Consider the following 23,939-nt stretch of genomic DNA (forward strand, 5'->3'; position numbering starts at 1 on the left):
ATAAGGGAATCCTATTTAGGATTTTCTTTAAAAATTAAGCTCAAATATGAAGAGGCTGTAAAACCACAAACTGTAGTTTCTTAGATTTTTGAAATAATTAGAATGTATATAAGCTGAACCATCTCTAAAAAATAAAGAAGTGTCCTCTTTCAGTGAACTAGCACTATTTAGAACATTTTTTCGAAGGCAGCAGAGGATTTTTATGAGAATGAGTAACAGAGCAGGTTTGTGTCATCATAGTGCAAACTCTGATTATTATTAAGTAGACAGCAGTATTAAATAGAGAGACCATATAACACAGGATAAAAGTTTGTGCTTTGGAGTTTCTACCTCTTTTCACTTTTCATTTTAGGATAATAATACATCTTTTTTTAACTTTAAACATTTTTTTGTTTTCAATTGTAGTTGACATAGAATATTCTATTAGTTTCAGGTACACAATCCAGTGACTAGACATTATATAACTTACTAAGTGATTACCCCAATAATTCTAACACCATGCATAGTTATTTCAATATTATTGACTGAATTCCCTATACTGTACTTTACATTCCATTGACTATTCTGTAACTACCATTCTGTACTTCTTTTTAAAAAATATTTTTTATTTGTTTATTTTTAGAGAGAGGGGAAGGGGAGGAGAAAGAGAGGGAGAGAAACATTAATGTGTGGTTGCCTCTCTCATGCCTCCTACTGAGGACCTGGTCCACAACCCAGGCATGTGTTTTGACTGGGAATTGAACCTGCAACCTTTAGATTTGCAGACCTATGCTCAATCCAGTGAGCTACGCCAGCTGAGGCCCAACCTGTACTTCTTAATCCCTTCATCTTTTTAATTCATCCCTTCAACCACCTTCCCATCTGGCAACTGTCAAAATATTTTCTGTATCTATGATCCTGTTTATGTTCTGACTGTCCATTCTGAGTGTTGTTTTTTAGATTCCACATACAAGTGAAATCATATGGCACTTGTCTTCCTCTGTCTGACTTATTTCACTCAGCACAATACCCTCTCATCCATCCTTGTTGTTGCAGATGGCAAAATTTCATTCCTTTTTGTGGCTGAGTCATTCGATTGAATACATGCACTATGTTTTTTTTAAAAAAAATTATTATTGTTCAATTACAATTGTCCCCATTTTTCTCACATTGCTCTCCCTTGCCCTGCCTAACCCCCACTCCCACACTCAATCCTCCCCTCCCCATTGTCCTTGTCCATGGGTCCTTTATACATGTTTCTTGACTTGACACTTCATCTTCTTTCCCTTGTTACTCCCTCTCTTCCCCTCTGGTACCTGTCAGTTTGTTCTTCATTTCCATGTCTCTGGTTCTATTTTGCTTGTTTGTTTGTTTTTTTCATTACGTTCTACTCATAGGTGAGATTACATGGCAATTGTCTTTTACCACCTGGCTTATTTCACTTACCATGATGCTCCCCAGCTCCCCATGTTGTTGTGAAGGGTAGTAGCTCCTTCTGTCTTTCTGCTGCATAGTGTTCCGTTGTGTAAATGTACCACAGTTTTTTGATCCACTCATTTACTGATGGGCGCTTGGGCTGTGTCCAACACTTAATATTGTAAATAATGCTGCTATGAACATTGGGGTGTATAGCTTCTTTTGAATTTGTGTTTCAGGATTTTTAGGGTATAATCCCAGCAGTGGAATTGCCAGGTCAAAAGGCAGTTCCATTTTGAATTTTTTGAGGAAATTTCCTACTGTTTTCCACACTGGCTGCACCAGTCTGCATTCCTACCAACAGCAATATTTCTTTATCCATTCATTTATTGATGAACACTTAGGTTGCTTCCATATCTTGGCTATTGTAAATAATGCTGCGATGAACACATTTATGTATATGTATTTTAGATCTAACGTTTTAGGTTTCTTCAGATAAATGCCCAGAAGCATAACTGTCGGGTCCTTCTTTGTCTCTTATTATACAGCCTTTGTTTTCAAGTCTATTTTGTTTGGTGTAAGTGTTGCTGTCCCTGCTTTTGTTTGTTGTTTGTTCCTTTCCATTTCGTGAATCATCTTTTTTTAATCCCTATATTTTTAGTCTGTGCCTTTCAATCTGTAGACTGCATATATAAGGGTCTTCTTTTGTTACCCATTTAGCCTAAATATATCTTTGATTAGAACATTTAATCCATTTTAACTTAAAGTAATTATTGATAGAGATATATTTATAGCTATTTTATTATTCATAATTTTGATTCTTCTTCTTCTTCAGGCCCTTTAACATTTCTTATAATACTCATTTGGTGGTTGATGAACTCTAGCTTTTTCTTGTCCAGAAAGTTCTTTAGCTGTCCTTCAATTCTAAATGATAGCTTTACTGTGTACAGTAATGTTGGTTGTAGGTCCTTGCCTTCCATGACTTAGAATACTTCTTACCAATTCTTTCTGGCCTACAAAGTTTCTGTTGAGAAATCAGCTGGAAGTCTTATGGGAGCTCCCTTGTAAGGTAACTAACTGCTTTTTTCTTGCTATTTATAAGATTCTGTTTGTTTTTAACCTTTGGCATTTTAATTATGTGTCTTATGTAAGTTTCTTTAGGTTCATCTTGTTCAGGACTCTCCATCCTTCCTGGACTTGTATGTACATTTTCTTCACCAGGTTAAGGAGCATTTCCATCATTATTTTTAACATAGATTTTGAGTTACTTGCTCTCTTTTTTTTCCTTCCTGTCATCTTCATGACTTGAATGTTGCTCCCCAGCTGCTCCTTACATTATCCTCATTTAATTTTTAAAAATTTTTGTTGCCCTGATTGGGTGATTGTTGCTTCCTTACTTTCCAACTCTCTGATTTGATCCTCTGTTTCACCTACTGTGCTGTTGATTCTCTAGAATGTATTCTTTATTTCAGTTAATGCATTCTTCATTTCTGATTCATTTCTGACTTTTTTGTTTTCTATCTCCATTTTTTATGTTTCCTATCTCTTTGTTGATATTATCACTAAGTTTATCTACTTCTCCCCCAAGTTCATTGAGCATCCTTATAACCAGTGTTGTGGACTCTTCTTCTAGTAGATTGCTTGTCTACATTTTGTTTAATTCTTTTACTGGAGTTTTGCTGTGTTCTTTCATTTGAGACATGTTTCTTTGTCTCTTCATTTTGGCTGCTTTCCTGTGTTTGTTTCTATGTATAAGGTAGAGTTGCTATGCCTTCTGGGATGGACAGAATGACCTTATGTAGCAGGTGTCATGTAGGTTTCCCTGGCATAGCCTCTCATGTGTCAGCTGTACACACCCTGCTTGTCACTGAGCTTTGATTGCTGTTGGTATCTAAAAGGGAGATATTTACCCTTAGTCTGATTGGCTGTGAGGACTGGCTATACCACTGTGGAAGATTATTGTGCAAAGGCCTGCCCCACAAAGCAGAAATAAACTCTGTTTGTTGAATTTTCTCCTTGAGTGTGTACATTGTAGAGTAGGTTGGGTGGTTGATTTCACATGGTATGAAGCTGTCTACTGGGTAAGCCAGATCTGGGGCCTGTGTGTAGGTTCAGGCCCAGTTCAGTGCCATCTGTGTTCTTCCAGGAGCCACCAAGCATGAGCTAGAAAGCAATCTACAGATGGCTGCTACTTGTATTGGGCTTGGAGGTGCCCAGGAGAGGCCAACCTGTGAACCAAGGCCGGCTGCTGCTAGTTCTAGTCACTCAGCGACAGGCCAGATGCTGCATGTTTGAGATATTTTAGAAAAATCTGAAGCACGAGTCAAGACAGGCCATTTGTATGGAAAGTCCACTGGAAACAGCTTTGGTTGGACCTGAAAGTTGGGTGGGGTTGGAAAGTCTCCAGATTGATGGAGACTCAGATGTAGTGCTTGCCTGCTGACTTTGTGGGAATTGCCCCCCCGCCCCCGAAAGGGATAATAGCTCTGCCAGCACGTCTGTCTGGGAGAAAGCTGCCCTTCGGGCTCTTGCCCTGATGCCAGACAATTCAATTAGTTCTTCCCCATATGCCACTGGTACCCTAAGGCTGCCACTGAGAACAAGTGAATCTGAGTAAGTCCATGTGCTGGCCCTTTAAGAGGAACACACAAGACTCCAGCAGCCCTCTATCTCACTTAATCACAATCCCTACTGGTTTTTCTATCCGGAAGTTATGGGAACTTTTTCCCAGCACTGGAACCCTGGGCTTAGGGGTCTGATGTGAGACTAGGACCACTCAATCCTCAGGGGGATCTCCACAGAGGAGATATCCCTCCTGATTTTTATCTACTGATGTGGGTGTGGGACCAGACTTTTCAGCATCTTTGCCCCTCCTCTCAGTCTATCTTTAGTTGTAGGACTTCTGTTCAGCTAGATTTCAGGAATTCTGAATGCAGGTCCTTTTGTAGTTTAGTTGCAATTCTGATGTGATTATGGGAGAATGTTAGTACTTCATTTACCTATTCTGTTGTCTTGACCAGAACGCCTCAATACTGCATTTTTTAATTGGGTTGTTGAATATATGTTAATGTAAGTAAATTAAAGTCAAGCACATATTATGCATTCAATAAATATTGGTTGTTGTTATTTATTATTACTTAAGCAGCTATGACAAATCCTTAAAGAATAGATAATATCTTTCCTTTTTTGTATTATAGTAGGAGGGAGAGAAGGAAACTAATGATTCATCTTCAGGGCAATAGGGTTATCAAGATTTTAATTTTAAAGAAACTGGTACTTAGTAAAACAGGACTTAAATATTAGCAAGTACCACTTTATGTTCTTCAGTGGGCAAGCCAGTAAGCCAAGCTACATTGCACTGGAGTGAGAACAAGACAGTAGAATTTGCACTGGGCTGTCAGGTGGCTTCTAGGGAATTGACTGCTGAAATGGAAAGAGCTGATGGATGTTCAAGAAATACTACTAAGGAAGGAAAGGAAAGCATATATAAAATTAGACACTATACTTTCCTAAATCAAGGACATCAATTGGTTTTATTTCACATACCATTCTAATCAATTGGTATTGTCTTCATTGAGTGTTATTTTAAAAATCCCTCTCAGACTATTTCACATTTTTCAGGAGAGTACATAGATTTCCAATGTTTGTTACAGGTAACAAGGAGAAAGGGGATAGTTCCAAATAGCTTGTCATATACTTTTTATACTAGATTATAGAGTTAAAGAACCTTAGAATGAATGCTCCCAGAGATAATATAGTTCCACTTTCTTTAATTTTTGGAATCTCCCACATGTTCAAAATGTAAGCCACATACCCTATTAGATTTTGAGTTTCTTTTGAACAAATACTAGAGAGAATAGTTTGGATTTACAAGCAAAAAATGAAATAACTAATAATGAATATTTCTAACAAGCAAAGTTATCTAATAGTGAAATATGCTTCCTTTTAAGTAATACTTTTTCTGAGGAATTTTTTAAGAAGAGACTGGATGACATATATATTCTAGATTAAAGGGGGGAGCATAGAATAAATAACATTTAGTTTTTTTATCTCATTTTGAAATTGAATAACCTCATGATTGTCTGAATATCTGTCTTAACAGTATTATGTATAAAATAGACATTTGTTAAAAATTAATTCCACATTCATAAAATTAAAAATGGGACATGGACTATATTTCTGGATACCTCAAACAATGAAGTTTATATGAGAAAATACTAAAATATAATCTTTAAATGTAAAATTATCAAGAAGCATTGTAAAACTATGTTTGAATAATATTGTGAAGGTGAAAGCAGTGTGTAATAATAGTTAAACAAGTAACTAATTAGATATGGTAATATTTTAAGGCATAATTTAAAATAGAAAATATCCTTGTGTCACAGAATATGAATGATGAGCCTCCTGTATGCAATCCACCACATTCGGAAACTTGGATTTATTCCAGTATTAAGTTTCCTTTTATTCAGCTCAATTGTTCAGACAAAGATTCTCCGCAGGAACAGCTGAGCTATTCAATTGTAAGAGGTAAGATGTACAGGATTTCTAGTGAGTCACTTCTATGCTAGTTAAAAGATATCCGTGTGAGATATTTTACAGTGATTGAACATATATTAGCCGAAATGCTTTTAGATAAGAACTTAAGACAATAGAAATAACGTAATATATATAATGTGGTTTTATTTCTATTTTACTACCTCATCATTCCCAGGAAATACAAAGAATCAATTCACACTTTGGAGACTAGGTGTTGATCCTCCCGCTCTGGCCACCACTCAGAATTTACAGTATGATGCATTTCAAGGGATTCGGGACCCTCTGACCTTCCAGCTACTTATTGAAGTTACTGATGAATTGGGTGGGAACAAAGCTAGCCAGCTGTCAGCCACCACAACAGTCATAGTTCATGTGTTACCTTGGACCACAACGCAGGCAACTTCTTCCACAGAAACAACTACAACTACAGTAAGTACTTCATGATGAAATATAATTCTGAAGTAGTCTGCATTAGTCATAAACATAGAAGGCTGGGAACTCTCACAGGAGTTATCCTTATATTTTGGCAATGAAAGACATCAATTAAGTAGTTGTTTTAATGCATTAGAATTCCCACTATCAAAATAAGGGGAATACATTATAGCCGTTAGTCATTAATTTTGAATCAAGGTAAATATATCAACATTAATAATTTTTGTAGACTATTTTGCTAGTATTTAGTTTCAATTCTTAGTAATTCTGTTGATTCTCATCATAACATAATATTATTTAAATGAATACTCATGGAGTTTTTGTCATGTATACAGAACCATCTAAGGTCGAAAGACATACAGTCTCATTAGAAGACAAGATACACACTTAGAACAATTTAAATAAATGTAAGGCAGTATTGAATGTTAGTGCAATTGTTATAATAACGTTGTTATTATAAGGCTTAAAATAAGATACATTTGTGTTGAGATTGGCAGTAAACTCTCCATAAAAAGAGGAGGAAAATAATAATGTAGTTCTTTAAAAACACATAAAGAAAAGAAAAGCTTTGCAGCAAGAGAGCATAGCATTTTCCTTGGGAAGAATATAATATATTCAGTGAAATGTTGAGAAGACAGTGAAGCTGGAGGCTAGATTTGTGTCAGAAAAAGTGAAACTCATAGTAGATATGTAAAAAATTTGTGCACGTAACATCTTGAAAATAAAGATGAGATTTCTTGGTGATTACTGAGGACAGGAAATTGTAATAGTTTCACGGTGTAAAAAGAATGAATCACGATGCCTCACAGATTTCTCTTATGGAAATAAAGAGAAAATAAAGGATGCAATAGAATTGGTTTGTGTGGAATAGGCTGTTTGATATCCAAAAGGTAGAGATTAAACAGCCAAATAGGTATTCATATCCATGCCCACACTAACATTATCATGGTGTTCTCCATGCAATCAAGCTTATGCAATGAAAGAGATTTCAATGAAAAGAGCCATGTTATGCCCCGCCCTGCGGTCAACCACACTGTTGTCCATGTCCATGAGTCCTTTTTCGCTCGATTCTTCCACCCACTGATCTCCTCCACCTGCTCAGAAGCTGTCATTCTGCTCTCTTCTATGGAAAAATAGTCAATAAATAAAAGCATACAAAAATAATAAAGGAGCCTTTTGTTAAATAAGTTATAAAAATTTCTTCCTATTGCTTGACTTCACAGTCAAGAAGTTTTAAGTTATACAAAATCATCATATTACAATTTGAATATTTGGAGTCCAAAGAAAACAACAACTGGGACTAAAATGTCGTGGTACTGATAATGTTTCCAAGTCTCTAGCAGAAGGAAATTAATATTGGTCCCGTGGGCTTCCTATTATTTCTCACAAATTTCAATCCAGAAAAGAAAGTTAAGTGCCCTAAAATAAGAAAGCGGTAGTTATGTGGAGATGAAGTGCTAGATCTGAAACACACATAAACAATAGAATTTAGTATTTATTGGTTTAAATTTGTGTATTATAATATATTGTGAGAAAGACAATTTCTTTCAGTATTAGCCATTATTATTACACTGTAGGTATTATTATCATTATTATTGAGAATATTGAATAAGATATAAAAACTTAAAAACATTTTAAGTGGTTAGAATCTGCAGAAAGAATTTTTCTTCTAAATAGAACTATAAACTCCCATTACAAAACAGAACATTCTTAAAGCCAGATTACTAACAATGTGTGTCTATGAGTTACAAAAAATTATGTCCTGTGGATAAAATACTAAAGCTATTACAAACAAATTCATCATATAATAAATATTATAGGAAATATCATCAGCATGAAATTTACTAAAAATGCAGTTCTTTATTTTTTAACACAGTATTCTCCTAGCTTTTGAAAAAAATACACGGGGCATCCCATAAATTGTAATCTAGTAAAGGCTTTCAATAAAGACCTCTGCATATTTTACAATGCCAAGCATGGTACTTGATAAGGAAAAGGACCAATGTCATATGTTATGTAAAAGGTATGTGATAGTTCTTAATTGGGGGCAGGGGGATTTATGAACTGTTACAGAATCTGATGAAAGTTATGGCCTCTCTCTCTAGAACAATGTACACATGTACATGTGCATACACTTTTACATGCAACATTAGAGGCTTGTAAAACCCATCCGTGGAACACAGATTAAGAAGTTCTGACTTAAAATAAGGATTTATTACTGCTTCTGAATTTGTATAAAAATATTTCCATGAGGAAAATATTTTTATTATTATAAAATAAACAAAGTAATATAAGCTACTAAAATAACTATACAGAAAACTTTCCATAATATATTCCTTAAATATGTTAACACTTGGCATGCTTTTATAGACATCACGATAAGTAAAATAATACCTTGAGGCTTAGAAAGAAAAATAGGAAAAACACCCTTTATCTTTAATGTAGAATGACTTAATCAAAGAAGCAAATAATAAATAAGGACAACTCTAGACTAAAATAAACAGAGTGGTTGCAAATTGCCTCCTAATTAACCTTTGTCTTTGAACCCTTACCTGCCGAGTCAGAGGTTCCTCTCAGGGCAGGTAGAGAAGGAAGAAACGGTCATGTTTCACGGACTGAACTAAACTCCCCCAGTTTAAGTACAGATTGGCTAAAGAGACAATGAGGTAACTGGCTAGACACCATTTCCTGCAAATAAAATCCCTGAAGAATTATGAATCAAAATTCCTGAAACTATCTGCACTCAGCAAATTGAATTCATAATAAAAAGCCCAGAATTAATATCCATTTGTAAAAAGTAGAAGATAGTGGAAACCGTAAATCTTACTAATTTATAACTAGGTTTTACCCTGATTTCAACATAAACAGTGCATAGATAAAAGAGTACAAAGGAGAAAGTTTCTATAAATAACTGTACAAGCTTTCCATTGATTCTTCCTGGTAACCCATCCATGTTTAATGATGTATATTAGTATAATTAAAAGGTTTTTACCCCATCAATGAAGAACTAAAAAGAGGCATTAGATGAATAGAGTGACAAAATTGGAATTGTTGAGTGTCTTTCACTTAATCTGTATTTTGAAGACTAATCCTAAGGACTTTATGGCTCCTTAGAGACATTTGCTGAGAGACAATGGGTTTTGTCTTTATAACCATATTTTCTACACTGTTATGCTCATTGCAGAGGTATATTACTTTCCCAAGGCTGATTTGACTCATTAAAGATCAATCCTTTACTAGCATATACCGCACAATAATTTGCAATCGCATAAGTATAAAACCACTTTCAGCTGATAATTTAGAGCAGTGATATGCTGGAGCTGACTCGTTTAGCCAAGAAGAGCCAATTGTTAAATATTCTGAAATTTTGTGGGCTGGTTAAGCCTTCAGTACTTTGAATTTAGTCATGGTGGGAATATTAGTGCTATGAAAGTTGGCAAATGCTACACTCCAGATTTTTTTTTTCTTTAAAGTGTAAGTTTGCCAACACACTTCTGGGCCTCTTTAGTAGACCTGGAAAAATAGAAGAAATTTGAAGCTGGTAAAAAGGAGGTTTTTTACTGTGGTAATACAGCTACTAATTGATTATCTACTGAATACTGTAAACTTTCTTAAGGCATTTTTACTCCTCATAGCAACCTCACTAAGTAGATAGCATTGTTCCAAATAGAAGTTAACTCGCCCATTTTTAAGTGACAGTCATAATTTCAGTCCAGATATGTCTATTTCCAGGGGCCATTTTTGTTCCACTATTCCACTACCACTGTATTTTTTCAGTTTGATTAACCCATGTACCCCTGTTACAGGGCGGGGTGGGGGGAGAGCAAATTCCCTGACACCCAGCATTGTGCGTGTTATGGCCTATTAAGCTGACTCCAGCTCTGGGAGATCCCATGAAGGAGTGGCGGCCATAAGGCCCTGTCTGTGGTGGCCCCACTCAGCTCCTGTCCACTCATGCCTATGGCTTCTCTCATGGAGTCCATTCACTTCATACTTTTCCAAGCATTATTGTTTTCCCCAAAGAACCCTGCTTTTTCATAATGTACCCGAGGTATGAAAGCATCAGTTTTGCCATTTTTGCCTCCGATGTTGTTTCAGGCTTAATTTACTCTAGGCCCCACTTGCTCAGTGGTCCAGGAAATCTACAGAGCTCTCCTTCAACACCATATTTCAAATGAATGTTTTTTTTTCCTTCCAGCTTTTACCTTATTTTTGTAAGAAGGATAGAGGAAAATATAATAAATTATATCTTTTAAATGCAATAACAGGATTATAACAAATTAATCTCTTTTATCTTAAATTATTTCTGAGAACAGATCAGTAAAGAGACACTGACACAGTAGTTTGACAATGATGACTACCACACCCTTATGGTATGCCAGAAGTGGTGAGGATTTGCAGAGGTAGAAGGGAAGCACACTTATTTTTATCTGCTGTCACAGAGAATGCAGCCCCTGTATTTTGAGATATGATGTGTGTATTTACCATGAAGCAGCAATAAAAGCTCCCTTGGACCTATGGGGTACATGGAAATCTTTGCTTTATATTTTGAACAATTCTGGTGTTCAACCTCTGTCTACAAGCTATGTAGTTTTTCTTCCTTAATGGCAGACATGGAAACTAAGTGGCTGAGTCACTCTTCTTTCTTTAGATGTGGCTTGAAAATAAAGTCTCTTGGCGACTCTCAAAACATTTCACTTTTTCCTATGTTGAGATGTAACATAAGTTATGCAGCTGTTTGGTCATTTATTTTTATGAGTTTTATGTGTTATGTTTCTATACCTTATAAGAAAACTAGTTCCTTGAATAAATAGGGAGAATCACATTTTATGTCCATTAATTTCTTGGTCTTTTGGTCCATACAAGTCCCAGGAGAAAACAGACACGGGGTAACAGAAGACTTATGGAAGGAACTACAGTTGACCTTGAACAACATAAGTTTGAACTGCACAGGTTCACTTATAAGCAGATTTTTAAATAAATGCAATCAAAGTATTTCCTCTTCCTTGTGATTTTAAAAATAACACTTTATTTTCTTTAGCTTACTTTATTGTAAGAATTCAGCATGTAATACACATGACGTATAAAATATGTGCTGTTTATGTTATTAGTAGGGCTTCTGATCAAGTAGTAGGGTATTTGTAGTTAAGTTTTGGGAAGGCAAAAGTTATACACAGATTTTCAACTGCACAGGGTGGGGGTCAGTATCCCTAACTCCCATGCTGTGCAAGAGTCAACTGTATTTTTTAAAGTGTAGGTAGAGTAAGAAAATTCAGCATGGTGTAACTCTGCCTACCACGTCTTAACCAAACTAAATCCTAGACAAGTAATATATTATTTTCTTTCCTGATTGTACTTGACTATTCTATTACTTAAGTCTTCCTGGGCTACTCAACAGAAGAACTAGGGTTTATTTGTAAAGAAAATAGTGTCTTATGTAATTTGAAAGAAAATTATATTAGTCTCTTGACTGCTGGCTATATGCTTTAGGAAATAAAACTCATAAATAAACACTCTCCCCTTAGTAAAAAAGGTAAGATTGTGTTTGGCCATGTGTACTCAAACTCCTACATGGGAGTCCTGAGTTGTGGGACCTACTGCAATCTAAAAATGGGTAACATTTTGCTACACGTGAGTTTCTTTATGCAAGAAGAACATTAAATTCTTTTTAAAAAGCTGGCCAAAAGTGCAAGTATAAAGCAACACTCAATTTCATGGTGTTGGTTATCAGTTTTTATCTTGCGATTTTCACATATTTGCCTTTTAAGTACATTGATATTAGATTTCATGCTACTTCATTTTGAGATAGAATATAATTTTCTTTGGAACATGTTAGTGTAGCTAGTTTATCTTAGGGAGTTGTTTATAAACTAGAAACTAATAACACTTAGTATTCTACAAAACATAAAGTAAGTCACACGGCCTTCAAAAGTAATAAATGGGTAATAAGAGTGAGACAAATTGATTTTAAAAACTTAGAAAATTTCTTTTTAAAGTTCCTAATAATGTCTTTTGCTAATTGGCCCTGTCATTCATTCATGCCTGGGAAGTTAAGTACCTTGAACTTAGATCTTTATACTTTAAATAATTAGCCCATTTTTATCTTCTTTGGTATTTATTTTTATTTGTAGAATATGTACTGTTTTAATTAGCCTCTCGGGAATGAGAATAAATAAGAAGCTCTATAAGTAGTATCATAGCAAAAGGTAAAAGACAGTTGTCATTTTCTTTTTTTAATAATAACTTAATGCCCAGAAAACACGCTGACAACATTACTTTTAAAATTCTCACCATATTCATTCATTCATAGTATGACCCTGGCTTCCAGTGAGAAGGAAGTAGAGCTTTTAAATGAAAGCGTGAAATGCTATGGATATAATTTCACATAGATTCTGTCAAAACTGTTTTTATATAGACAGTAAGCAACCTTCACACCCGACAGAAAGAGTGTGGCCACGGAACTGAGCCCAGCATGGTCCGCAGCTCAGGTCCTCCACTCGGTGACTGTGAGCCCCGGCTCAGGCTCAGGTACTTACCCCTTCTGAGCCTCAGTTTCTAAAGTGTCAACAGGGGTTATTAAAAGCTATTTTACCAGCCTCTCCTAGTGCAATGCCCAGAACATAGGAGGTGATTAATAAGTAGTAGCATTATGTTTGTTATTTTATAAATGTTTATCAATTCACTGAAAACACAGAGATTGGTTAAAGACATTAGGCATTAGTCAGGACTAATAAGGTTTATAAACTTCTTGAAGGGGGGAAGAATTTACCTCTGCAAAATATGTATGTTTGGCATAGGGATTATTTTAGGCTGATTTTTTTAAGTAATAGTAGACACAAGTAAAGTTCTGAAATCAGAGTAAAGATGACTCATTTATAAGAGATATTTTTGTTTATAAAGTAAAATCTTCACTTGTAAGGCTGTCTTCCTTTTTGTACCAGGAAGAAGAGGATGGCTCAATCTCTAGAAATTTATCAGATTTATGGAGAAGGCAAAGATGTACACCTGCATAACAACTTACCCTTGTTTAGTGTGTTTTTTCCTGATAGCCTCTCATAATTGGCTTCCTCACTCTCAGCATCTTTTTTTGCCTCTCGCTGGAGAGGATATTTAAGATGATAGCTTGGGCCACTTCAAAGAGTTACTCAGATTTCCTGAGTGTCTCCCATTTTTCCAGGTGCTATTGGTGTTATTAAACTTATGTTTGTGTTTCTGTTAATTTTTCTTTTACTAGGTGGATAGGGTTGGGGGATGGTTTCTCGGCCAAGAATCTAGATGGATAGGAGAGAAAATTATTTTTTCTCCTCTGTACTTCACTTCTTACTTGCAGTTCCCACTAAGGAAAAGGAAGTTTTTATCTTTCCTTTATAATATTAACATTTTGAAAAACACCATTGATAATGTTTATTAACTTTATAGTAAATTTTGGTAAAAGAGGAACATCAGCCCTTCAACTTAAATTTTCAGTGTTTTACTACTAAAAAATACTTATTTTTATAGAAACCTGGTCTATACTTGATGAAGTATTTGAGCTAAAATGACAAGCAGCTATTACATAAAGTTGAAACAGAATTTCTTATTGGTGAACTTTAAAAAATTCTTCCTTAATGAGAGTTCGTTGAAATAATCCCAAAGTCAGCAGAAATACATAAATTGCACTCTACTCGGTTGCAGCCTTGCACAACTGCTGTGACCCGAATGCCCAGTGATGAAAGATTTTGTGTCAGGGAAGAATGTTATTATTGTCTTTTCTGTAAAATATAATGAGTTAAGTAATTGAGGTTAGAAATCAGACCAAATTAACTGCAAACAGCTGTAAGAAGCTTACTGCACAAGCAAATCACAGATGGGGAATTCCTTTGTTTTCACTGGTGATTGACCTAACGGTGAGATAAACGTCTGATGACACACAAAGTCCAGGATCCTGTCACTCTCTAGACATGTATTATATCGCTCTTCATGTTCAGTCCAGAGAGGGGCGACTGCTCAACTCTTCAGCCCCAAGAGCATCTACGTGGGTTCTGCGTAAGCAAGCCAGTAAGCAGTAAACAAAAGTCTCAACATATATTTAGAAATTAAAAAGGGAATGTTTTGCCCAATAACACACACGTGAGCTAGAAGGATTTTCAGGAATTTTAGGATACAATGATTAAATCAAATTTTTATAAATTTCCTTGCAAGAAAATAAGTTCATGTATATATGAATGAAATTCTTAGATAATCCTGAAAGTATTGTTTATGACCTTATCCAAAATTAAATTTTGACATTCTTAAACAAAAATGATTCATTCAAACACAGAGTTTCAGCTACTTTTGTCTGTGTTATGAAGGAGAAAACTGATGCTGCAGAAGCTGAAATAACTTTTCCAAGGCCACAGATTTAGTAAGTGTTGGAACCAAGAATAACGGTACAATGGTAGAGAAATTGGCTGAGGTTTGACTAATCTTCTGAGCAGTGTGGTCAATTGAAGAAAAAAATGAAATAAGATGAAGAGATTGGCAAGGATCATATCATGCCATTACCTATAAGCCACAATAAGCGTATAGATTTATGTCAAATCATTGGATTACATGTCATTATGACAAATGGTATAAAGGAAGAGTAAACAAATGTATGGTAGTACAGAAATGTCACAAACTCTGTCTTAGAGAATAGGAAAAGTTCCAAGAAGAGATATTTGAATTTTGTGTAGACCTTTGATGGACAGAACAAGAAGCAAAGACATGTAGAACTATTGGACATGAAGGAATACAGGTGTGGGAGCACATGATCTGTTTTTGAAAGAATTAGAAGCAAGTGTGTCCAGAGCCTTTGAGGAGGTCAGTCAGAGGCAAGACCAGAAAAGTGGGTATTGTGTAGGTCAATACTGGTCTAGAGTCAATAACCTGAATTCTGCACTTTGTTTTAGACAATACAAAGCCAATTTAGACTACTGGGAAGTAGAAATGAATAGTTTCAGGATAAAAGTGTTCCAGCAGAATGGAGGATAGAATGGGGAGGAGGAGCTGAGGCTGTTGCAAACAGTAAGGCAAGAGTGACTGTCCTTGTCCTCATGATTATTATTTATTGGGGCTCCAAAAAATTTAATGAACAATAAAGCATAAGGTGATATTGAAGTAAGCTATGGAAACACTGAAAGTGTCAAATGCTAATCCCCTGCTGTCTTTTTTTTTTATTTTAAAAATGGGTTTGGATCACCAATTTAAAGAGTATGTAACTGAGAGAGCCAAGCTTGCAAATAATACATGTTCAAATGTTTACTCTGGGCATTATACATGAATTACGAAGGAGATTAAAATAACTGTGTGAATTGTACAAAGGATGTTGTGAGGATCAAAGGAAATGAGACATGAAAGCTCTTATAATAAATGGGCTATGTAAATAAATACAAGTCATTAATATTATATTTAATCCTGCAGAAAAACTTGTTTTTACATAATTCCTAAAAAAATCCCCTAATATCCCAACTTGTCCTAGGCTTGGAAATATAAAAAAATAGATGCATAGTTTCTTTTTAATAAAAGTTTTAGATTTTTTGGCATATGTACATAAGAAAGAGAGGAAAATGGAGAATAAAGAAACTGGGAAATTTACCCTTGTTTGTCAGGCAAACCAAGTACAAGAAGTAAGAATGATTCTTTTCTCCTACCTTTAAATAATTTTCAAATGCCTTGAATTGAATCTATACAATTGAATTCTTAGGAAAAAAACTTAGAATGACTTTTATGTGATATATAATAAAAATTGTTTTTTTTTGCTCTCAAGATTCTCACAATATCTTTTTTTTTTAGGCAGGTAGCATTGCCTACTAGAAAGAGCATGGTCTTTAGAATCACTCAAATCTGTATGTGAACACCAGTTCTTCCACTTAGTTATTGTGGAACTTTAGGTAACATAGAAAGGAACCTTCTGAGCTTCAGTCCTCATGTGTGAATTGGAAGCAGTGAACACCTTTTTTTAGGATTGGCATTAGAGAAAGCTGGAATAATACAGCTTTTAAAAGCCCAGAGTGGCCATTAAATAAATGCTACTCCTACCCTTTTCAGTCTTAAGGTTTCATATTTCCTTTATATAGGGATTCTGATGTATACCTCTTGGGATGTAGTAGGTGTTCAATAAATATTTGTTGAGAGAGAGAAAGAAAGAAAATGAAAAGAGGGAAGAGAAGAAAGGAAAAAGAAAGAGAGAACAAGAGGAAGAAAGGAAAAAGGAAAGAAGAAGAAAGAAAAGAAAAAGAAAGAGAGAGAGAGAAAAAAAAGGAAGGAAGGGAGGAAGGAAGGAAGGAAGGAAGAAAGAAAGAAAGAAAGAAAGAAAGAAAGAAAGAAAGAAAGAAAGAAAGAAAGAAAAGAAAGAAAAGAGTTTGCTAGCTAACTTAACAGGGTTGGGAGGCCTGGGATCTCCTTCTGTTATTGTTTGTTTGTTTGTTTGTTTTTTCCAATATTAGTGGCATTTTTCTCAAACATGTTTGATAGTGATACATTATCTTAGTGAGCTGAAAATTGAGCTAGGTGATTAAATGACACAACCAAATTATTATTCCTTTGATCTATTTATCATTTGGAAATACAGTATATTATTTACTTAAGAAAACAGGGTCCCAGTATTTCAACTGACAGTGTTAGAACCCAGATTTCTTGCTCTTTCTTTGCCCAGACACGCCCAGATTGTTCATAAAGGAGGTCTGAGGGCCCAGGAGGTTCTTTGCTATGTGACCCAGAGTTCCACAGTGTAAAATAGAATGTTTCATATGATACATAATCTCAACAACTACCAATATTCAACAAAGTAATCAGGATTCTTTTCACTGAATTATACAAGGAGTACTATTTATGCTGCCACCTCTGTTGATTGATCTTTATTTCCAAACACCTCCCCTTTTCATTTCTGTGAGACTAGCTCCAAGACTTACCTTGCCTTAACCAGCGCGCCTAGAGGCTGCGTGTCCACAGTTATCCTATACTGTGCTGCCACCTCCTGGAGCATGATGGTGCTAAATCATGGAAATTAAACTACATTGAATCTTCCATTACTTGCTTTTTAAATGGTAACATGTTAGATGGGAATTTACCTGAGCGGGAAAAACACCCTCTGGTGCTTTTACAATAAGGAACTTGAAAGGGCAACAACCCATTTTTAAAATAATACTTTGCCTTGTAAACAAGCTGCCAGTTTATTCAATCTGTCACTTAGCCAACATTCATTGACACACTCTTTGTGGCGAGAACAATATAGACTCCATATCTATACAGATGAGCAACTAATGGTCTTTGTTTAATAGAGGTTTATCTTTCAGTAGAAAAATCACGAATAAAAAGAAATCAGTGTCATGGGCTGCGAATCAAAGGGTTGCCAGTTCGATTCCCAGTCAGCGCATATGCCCAGGTTGAGGGCCAGGTCCCCAGAGCCACCTGAGAGGCAACCACACACTGATGTTTCTCTCCCTCTCTTTCTCCCTCCCTTCCCCTCTCTCTAAAAATAAACAAATTAAATTAAAAAAATTACTTAAAAAAGAAATAATTGTAATAGATCACTCTAGATATGACAGTAGAAATATGAACAAAGATATGTAGTAATTTCCACTAAGAAGTCGATTACTGGAGCAAACAAGGGCCCGTTCGCATGGCACCTTGGTGTATGACCCAACAAGTAGTGTTGAGAGAAACCTGTTTTTATTTACTGGGGTGAAATGTTGAGGGGGTGCTGAGAGCACTTCTGCTTATAGCCCTGTTCTCCCAAGAGACCCAGCAATTCCTTTGCTCCCCAAAAGGCTAAACGCCAAAACCAAGCCCAACAGTTCTCCTTATCTGTGCTTACTGTGGCTGCACAAGCAGATCTCCATCCCCTCTGGAAAGTACGCTGTGGACTTTGGAGTAGCCATGCTCTTGCAGCAGCTCTCCCCTTCAGGGTCTGGGATAGGTTGCCCTCAGCCTCTGGGTTCTAGTCCATGAAAGCTTGTGCCATGTTGCCCTGGATCATTGTGGAATCCAAGAGTCAGATAGAGCCCTGGTCTGGGAGGCAGCAGGTCAGCAGCTGGCAAGACAGGGTTCTTGGTGGCTTCAGAGTCAGCTAGAGCAGGCATGATCAGAGCAGCAGCGTGCTGTTCTCTCTCTCTCTCTCTCTCTCCCCCTCTCTCTCGCAACACCAGGCTGCATGGCTGAATCCTGACTACAAATTGCCCAGCTGCTACATCATGGCTCCTTCTCCTCTGCACTCTCTCCGCCAGCATGGCTCCTCTTTCACTCGCGGCAGCATGTCTGAATCTCCCTCACTTCAGACCACCATAGCTCCTGCCTCCAGTCTCAGCCCTCATGGCAGGTCACCCCCCACCCTGCCCACCCTTCTTTTAAATCCTAACCCAGAACTTCTTACGGGGCCTCCTATGAAGTTTCTCTCACCATGAGCTGCATTTGCCAGTTTCCATTCTCTTCTACCTTCTCTCGGCTGCCATCTCCAGTCAGGACAAGTGGGACTGAGGGACACGGGGGCCTCTGCCTTCCTGTCTCCCATGCAGATGCTATACAAACCTCCCCGACATGCTGCTATGTCACGAGAGTCACCATACATTCTGAAAGTCACATACGCACAGTTTGCACCAGGGCAGTAGCACAGCTCTCCTTCAGGAAGGTCGTGGCTAACCACTTGCCATTGTAATGCAAAGTATCTTAATTGCTGCATCTCAGCTGCTCTCCTTTCCCCCCACTGGCATCCATGGTCTCTGGGGTCTTGGGGACCTCTCCACCTGTACCCCTTTTCAGTCAGGCTCCTTGGAAAATCACTGAGGATGATAACGCTGACGAGTGAACAGGTGTTCACCATGACAGAGAGGGCGATTCTGGCCGGAGGAGATATATGAACAAAGACATTTGCTTCTAAAGAAAGACACTTGTTTTTGATGGCAGAAGGAATTGCTAGTTTATTATGCCTTGTAATTTGCTCTAACTGTGCTTTGTTATGGTTTAGATAAGAATCTGGTGATAAACTTCTTGTAATAATATTAAAAAACCCCAAAATGAAATGTATGAAACTCTACTCAGCCCAAACTGTTCATAATTTTGTTAGCAGACTGCTATTAATACTTAATGAACATTTGCTATGTTTCTCAGATTACGACTTCTGTGTTAATAAAGATTTCATATTATTGGAGCCCTGACAACTGGATTCCTGCAGTGTTAACTCTCACTGGAGTTCTTTTTGTGATGTGTCTCTACGCTGTTGCCTGGTGCCTCTTCAAAGAGTAAGATTTGAACTACTCCTTTTATTTGAATCCATTCATTGTTTATAAAGTCCATCAAGAATGCCTTGAAAAGGCCATGGTGGAAGGGGAGAGAGAGATTAGTAAAATGCATCGAGCGTTTATTACTTTTCTGCTTTATAGATGTTGTCCTTGCTGATAATCGCAACAAAGCTGAGAGAGAACAGCATCCTTGTTTTAGATTTGGGCACAGCATGTTCACCACAATCTTCTGCTTCTGAAGCTGATGCTCTGTGCCTAGTGGTCAATCAGATGGTTCAGGCAAAAAACCATTCATCTGAAAAATATAGTCAAGTAAAAAAATGGGTTTAAAAGTCTGTGCTGCATCCATTTCCTGCTAAAGTCTAGGAGGGATTTCTAACGGGCAGTCAGGGACCATGGGCCTGAGACGTGGGACGTGTTACTGCCAAGAGGAGAAGGTAGGAGTTCTGTAAATGCCACAGCACAGGGTCTGCTCAGCCAGAGCCTTCTCCCAGGGTATCCATGTACCATATTCCTAGTTTTTTTCTGAATTCAGAAGTAACAGAGTAATATGAAATATTTAAGCATATAAGAATCTGACATTTTATTATGAAAATTTTACTGAAGTGGTTTAAAGCTCTTATTTTCAGCTTCATATACAAAATAAATATTTATAATTGGCATTATGTGTAGGTTAGGTTTTACTATTTGTGTGTGTCTGTAATATTTGTTAAATGGGAAACTTAATGTTAAGTGATTAATGCCAAAGCAGGGAATTGATTATCATAATTTTGACAATTGTGACAAAAAAATACCCCGTTTTTTTAAAACTCTCTCTTTCTCTCTTTCCTTTTTGTTCCTTTATCTATAGTGCTCCTTCCTGTTCCAGGTTCTTTCCCCACTGCCAGGCGCATCAGCAGAGTCCACCGGCTCTTACTGCCAAAGAGCCTGGGCAAGGACTAAGGTAGAAACCGTCCGCTGCTTTTAGAACAAAACTTTAGTCTTTAAGATTAGGATCCATAACATTTATAGTTTATGTATATAGGCACTAAAATATATTTTTGAATTAGAGATTAAAACAAAAATGCCATTATTTCTACAATGTTTTCATAGGCATGGAAACTTTCTGAACAGTGACCCAAAACCTAATACAAACCCAAACTTGCTGCGTGGAAATCGTTCGGTGAGGACAGAGGAAAAAACCATTTCACAGGTATTACACTACTGACTCATTCATTTTTGTAACATACAGACAATAAAAAGTATTCAAATAAATTACAGTGAATGATAACTCATAGAGACAATTGAGAGGATTTACGCATATCAGTTGGAAGTGAAAATGGAAATTGAATGGGAAAAGAGCTAATATTTGACTTTAAGTGATTGACATTGATGATATCAGTGACGAGGAGAACAAGATTCTAAGTCTGATAGACCTGTAAAAATATAAGTTTGGTTTTGCATACTGGTGAAATGGCATTCAAATATCTGTTGCTCTTTATTCTTTTCCTTTTAATATCTGGGGGAAAAGTGAGATTAGATTACATAGTTAACAGAGTGGAGGTGTCACTAAGAATGCCCCGGATGTCCTTTTATCCTTATACCACTTAAGTATTCAACAGTTTGTACTACATGACAAATTCTCTTATAGTTTTTTTCTATTACAATATTCATTGAGATATATTTTATTTAAAATTAGAGTTAAATATTAAAACCAAAGTACAGCCCTGGCTGACTCAGTAGATTGAGTGCCGCTGGCCTGCGAACCAAAAGTTTGGTTCCCAGTCAGGGCACATGTTGGGCTGCTGGGCCAGGTCTCCAGTAGGGGGCGTGTGAGAGGCAACCTCACATTAGTGTTTCTCTCCCTTTCTCTCACCCTTCTCCTCTCTCTAAAAAAAATAATAAATAAAATCTCTAAAAAAAAGAAACAATGCGCAATATTATACTGAATTACAGAACTAATTTTTATGTAAAACTATATTTGGCTCAATGTTTTCAGATAGGTAAGGTAGTCCCTAGTCAATACCAAGGAAAGGAATTTAAAGGAACACAAAACATGGTCTCCACTCATTAAGAACTCATATTCCAGCTGGAAAAAGATAAATGTAAAATATTAAAGAGGATAATGTAAGGTAGTTTATTCATTTTTACCAATATGCCTAGCTCCGTAGGAATTCCAAGAATAGGAAGGCCCTTATGAACTAGACCCGTGAGAAGAAACTGTAAAACAACTACCACTGGGGTTCACGTGAAGAATGTGCATCTTTGTATAGGTGGAGAACAGTGGCAAAGGGGTTGCAGTCTTGAGATTAAGCCCGGTGTACAACTCCAGGTCTTTTCACAGGTTTCTGCCCACCCAGAGCAGCTCTCCCTTCTACTCGGCCTTTCTGATACTTAGGAACTGACCTCAGAGCCACCCTCTCCTATTCCACTGTGGAGCCAAAGTTGGCCACACCATAGAAACCCACACATACTCCATCACGGCTTTTATGATACTGTACTATAATATTTGTGTTGGTCTCTCTCTCCATGTTAGTCCTTTCACCTTCTTGCAATAATATATATTCATATATATTTTTTTTACCTCAGACAGTGGTTCTGTAGAGGTTGTTTTTGAAAATCCCTCCCGGTGTCTGGGAGCCTGGCAATGGCCTGTGGCCTGTTCTCCATTTCTTCCTCTTCCACCATGTTCCCTTCCTTCTTCACAAGTTGCTGCCCTTTGAGGTATCACTAGTTTTAATAGGAAATACTGTTATTCATCAAAGACTTTGATTTCTGGCTCACAGGGTTTATTAACGTCACTTTTCTTGGTGCATTTCACAACAGATTGAATCTCCACCCAAGTGATTCACTGAGGGAGAGCACAAACCGACTCCACAAACCTGCCTGCACCTGTGCCATACGGCCCGACCTTCCCAAGTCCAGATCAGGGCACCTGCTCTGATTAAGGCCATCCTTTCAGTTATGCTTTGGGTTCCTTTCTCTCTCTGGTATTCTCCTGGGAAAAATGCTCTTTCTGCTTGATCATCCACATTGCCTGACCTGCTTGCAATATTCTAATTTCAAAGTGCCTCCCTCGACCCCATTTTCTTCTTGAGCAGCCACTCCATTTCTTTTCTTCCTTTTTCATAATAACACCTTTAAAAGAGTTACCTAGCCTGGCTATATACAGTTCCTTGCCTCCAAATATCTACTCACTCATTCCAAACGGAAGTTGTTCTGCAGCATTCCATTGAATAACCCTCCCCTCCACTACTGAGGGGAAATATGGCCTAATTCTGATTTATCTAAATGCATTGTTCAGGAGTTAATACAACAGTCCCGGTGCATATTATTTCTAATTACCCCAGAGACATAGTATAATAGTGACCGGTGTCTTGGATATGCATAAGTAAAGCTTTAACATCAATAAGTAAATTGCTATGAAACTATAAGGAAGCTTTTAATATGTTATAAATATTTATCTAATACATGAGTGATAGGATTAAATAAGATAATCATTTTAATCAATTGTCAAATTTCTTGTTTTATAAAATGACTCTAGTAAAGTGAGTATGAACTACAAAATACTAATCCCATTAGAAATTATAAGGTCATTAATAGTACCGACATGTATGCCTAGAAATACAAATTTAGAACAGAGTAATAATTGTAAATTATCTTCTTTTAGCCATCAAGAGTTTATGATGGACGTGCAATTGACACTGGTAAGAATGAATACAACATTAATATTCCTATGCTTAAAATTGTTCTAAAAGCATGAAAAAGACTCCACAATACAAATGAGAAACATTATGGAGTGATTAATTGTGTACTGTCAGATTTTAATTATGCAACTCTGCTTAAATTAAGAAAATTAGTAAAGCTTATTTTTGTTTAAAGGTCCAAGTACATTATAATAACAAATTGTTCTACTATTTAAAAATTCATTATTTAATTTTCCTTAATCACAATGATTCATGAATTTTTTAGATATTATTTCTTGAATCCTATATTTTGAAAATTCACAAACCTTATTCCAAGTAGATTTAAATGCCTCCATTAATCTCCATTACTACCTAAATAGCCCCAATTAATCACTTTTTGCCCTCCAAGGCAATGCTTAATGCTCCTAATTGGTCTCACCTTTTTTAACCTGCATTTGCTTCAACAGTTGCAAATACTGCCTCCATGGCTGCTGTATAACAGCATAAAATAAAATATGGACCGTGCTATGTGAGTATGTGCTAAGTGCGAGATAGGCCTGTTGGGCTAAAAAATCTTCATGTGCAAAGGTCATGGAACCATGAGAAAAAAGGTCATATTATTATTCCAGTTTCAACCTCTAAGGAAGCAGAGACATGGGGCCAATAGCACATCGCC

At 36.6% G+C, this 23,939-nt stretch overlaps 1 protein-coding gene across 7 annotated transcripts in view; it reads left to right on the forward strand.

The window, feature by feature from the left end:
* Positions 1–23,939, forward strand: part of LOC119000988 (protocadherin Fat 4-like) — a 119,675-nt gene that overhangs the window by 90,008 nt on the left and 5,728 nt on the right. For 6 of the 7 annotated variants that reach the window (XM_037066154.1, XM_037066156.1, XM_037066160.1 and 3 more), the window contains 6 exons: positions 5,781–5,922; positions 6,107–6,360; positions 19,468–19,598; positions 20,449–20,541; positions 20,691–20,790; positions 23,248–23,284. In XM_037066154.1, the coding sequence (XP_036922049.1) occupies positions 5,781–5,922; positions 6,107–6,360; positions 19,468–19,598; positions 20,449–20,541; positions 20,691–20,790; positions 23,248–23,284 (757 nt within the window). The remainder of the gene's footprint in view (positions 1–5,780; positions 5,923–6,106; positions 6,361–19,467; positions 19,599–20,448; positions 20,542–20,690; positions 20,791–23,247; positions 23,285–23,939) is intronic. The other variant, XM_037066157.1, reaches the window with a different exon arrangement.

The sequence above is a fragment of the Sturnira hondurensis genome, unplaced genomic scaffold, assembly GCF_014824575.4.
Source record: "Sturnira hondurensis isolate 20B ecotype Veracruz unplaced genomic scaffold, ASM1482457v3 Scaffold0016462, whole genome shotgun sequence".
Taxonomy (NCBI): Eukaryota; Metazoa; Chordata; class Mammalia; order Chiroptera; family Phyllostomidae; genus Sturnira; species Sturnira hondurensis.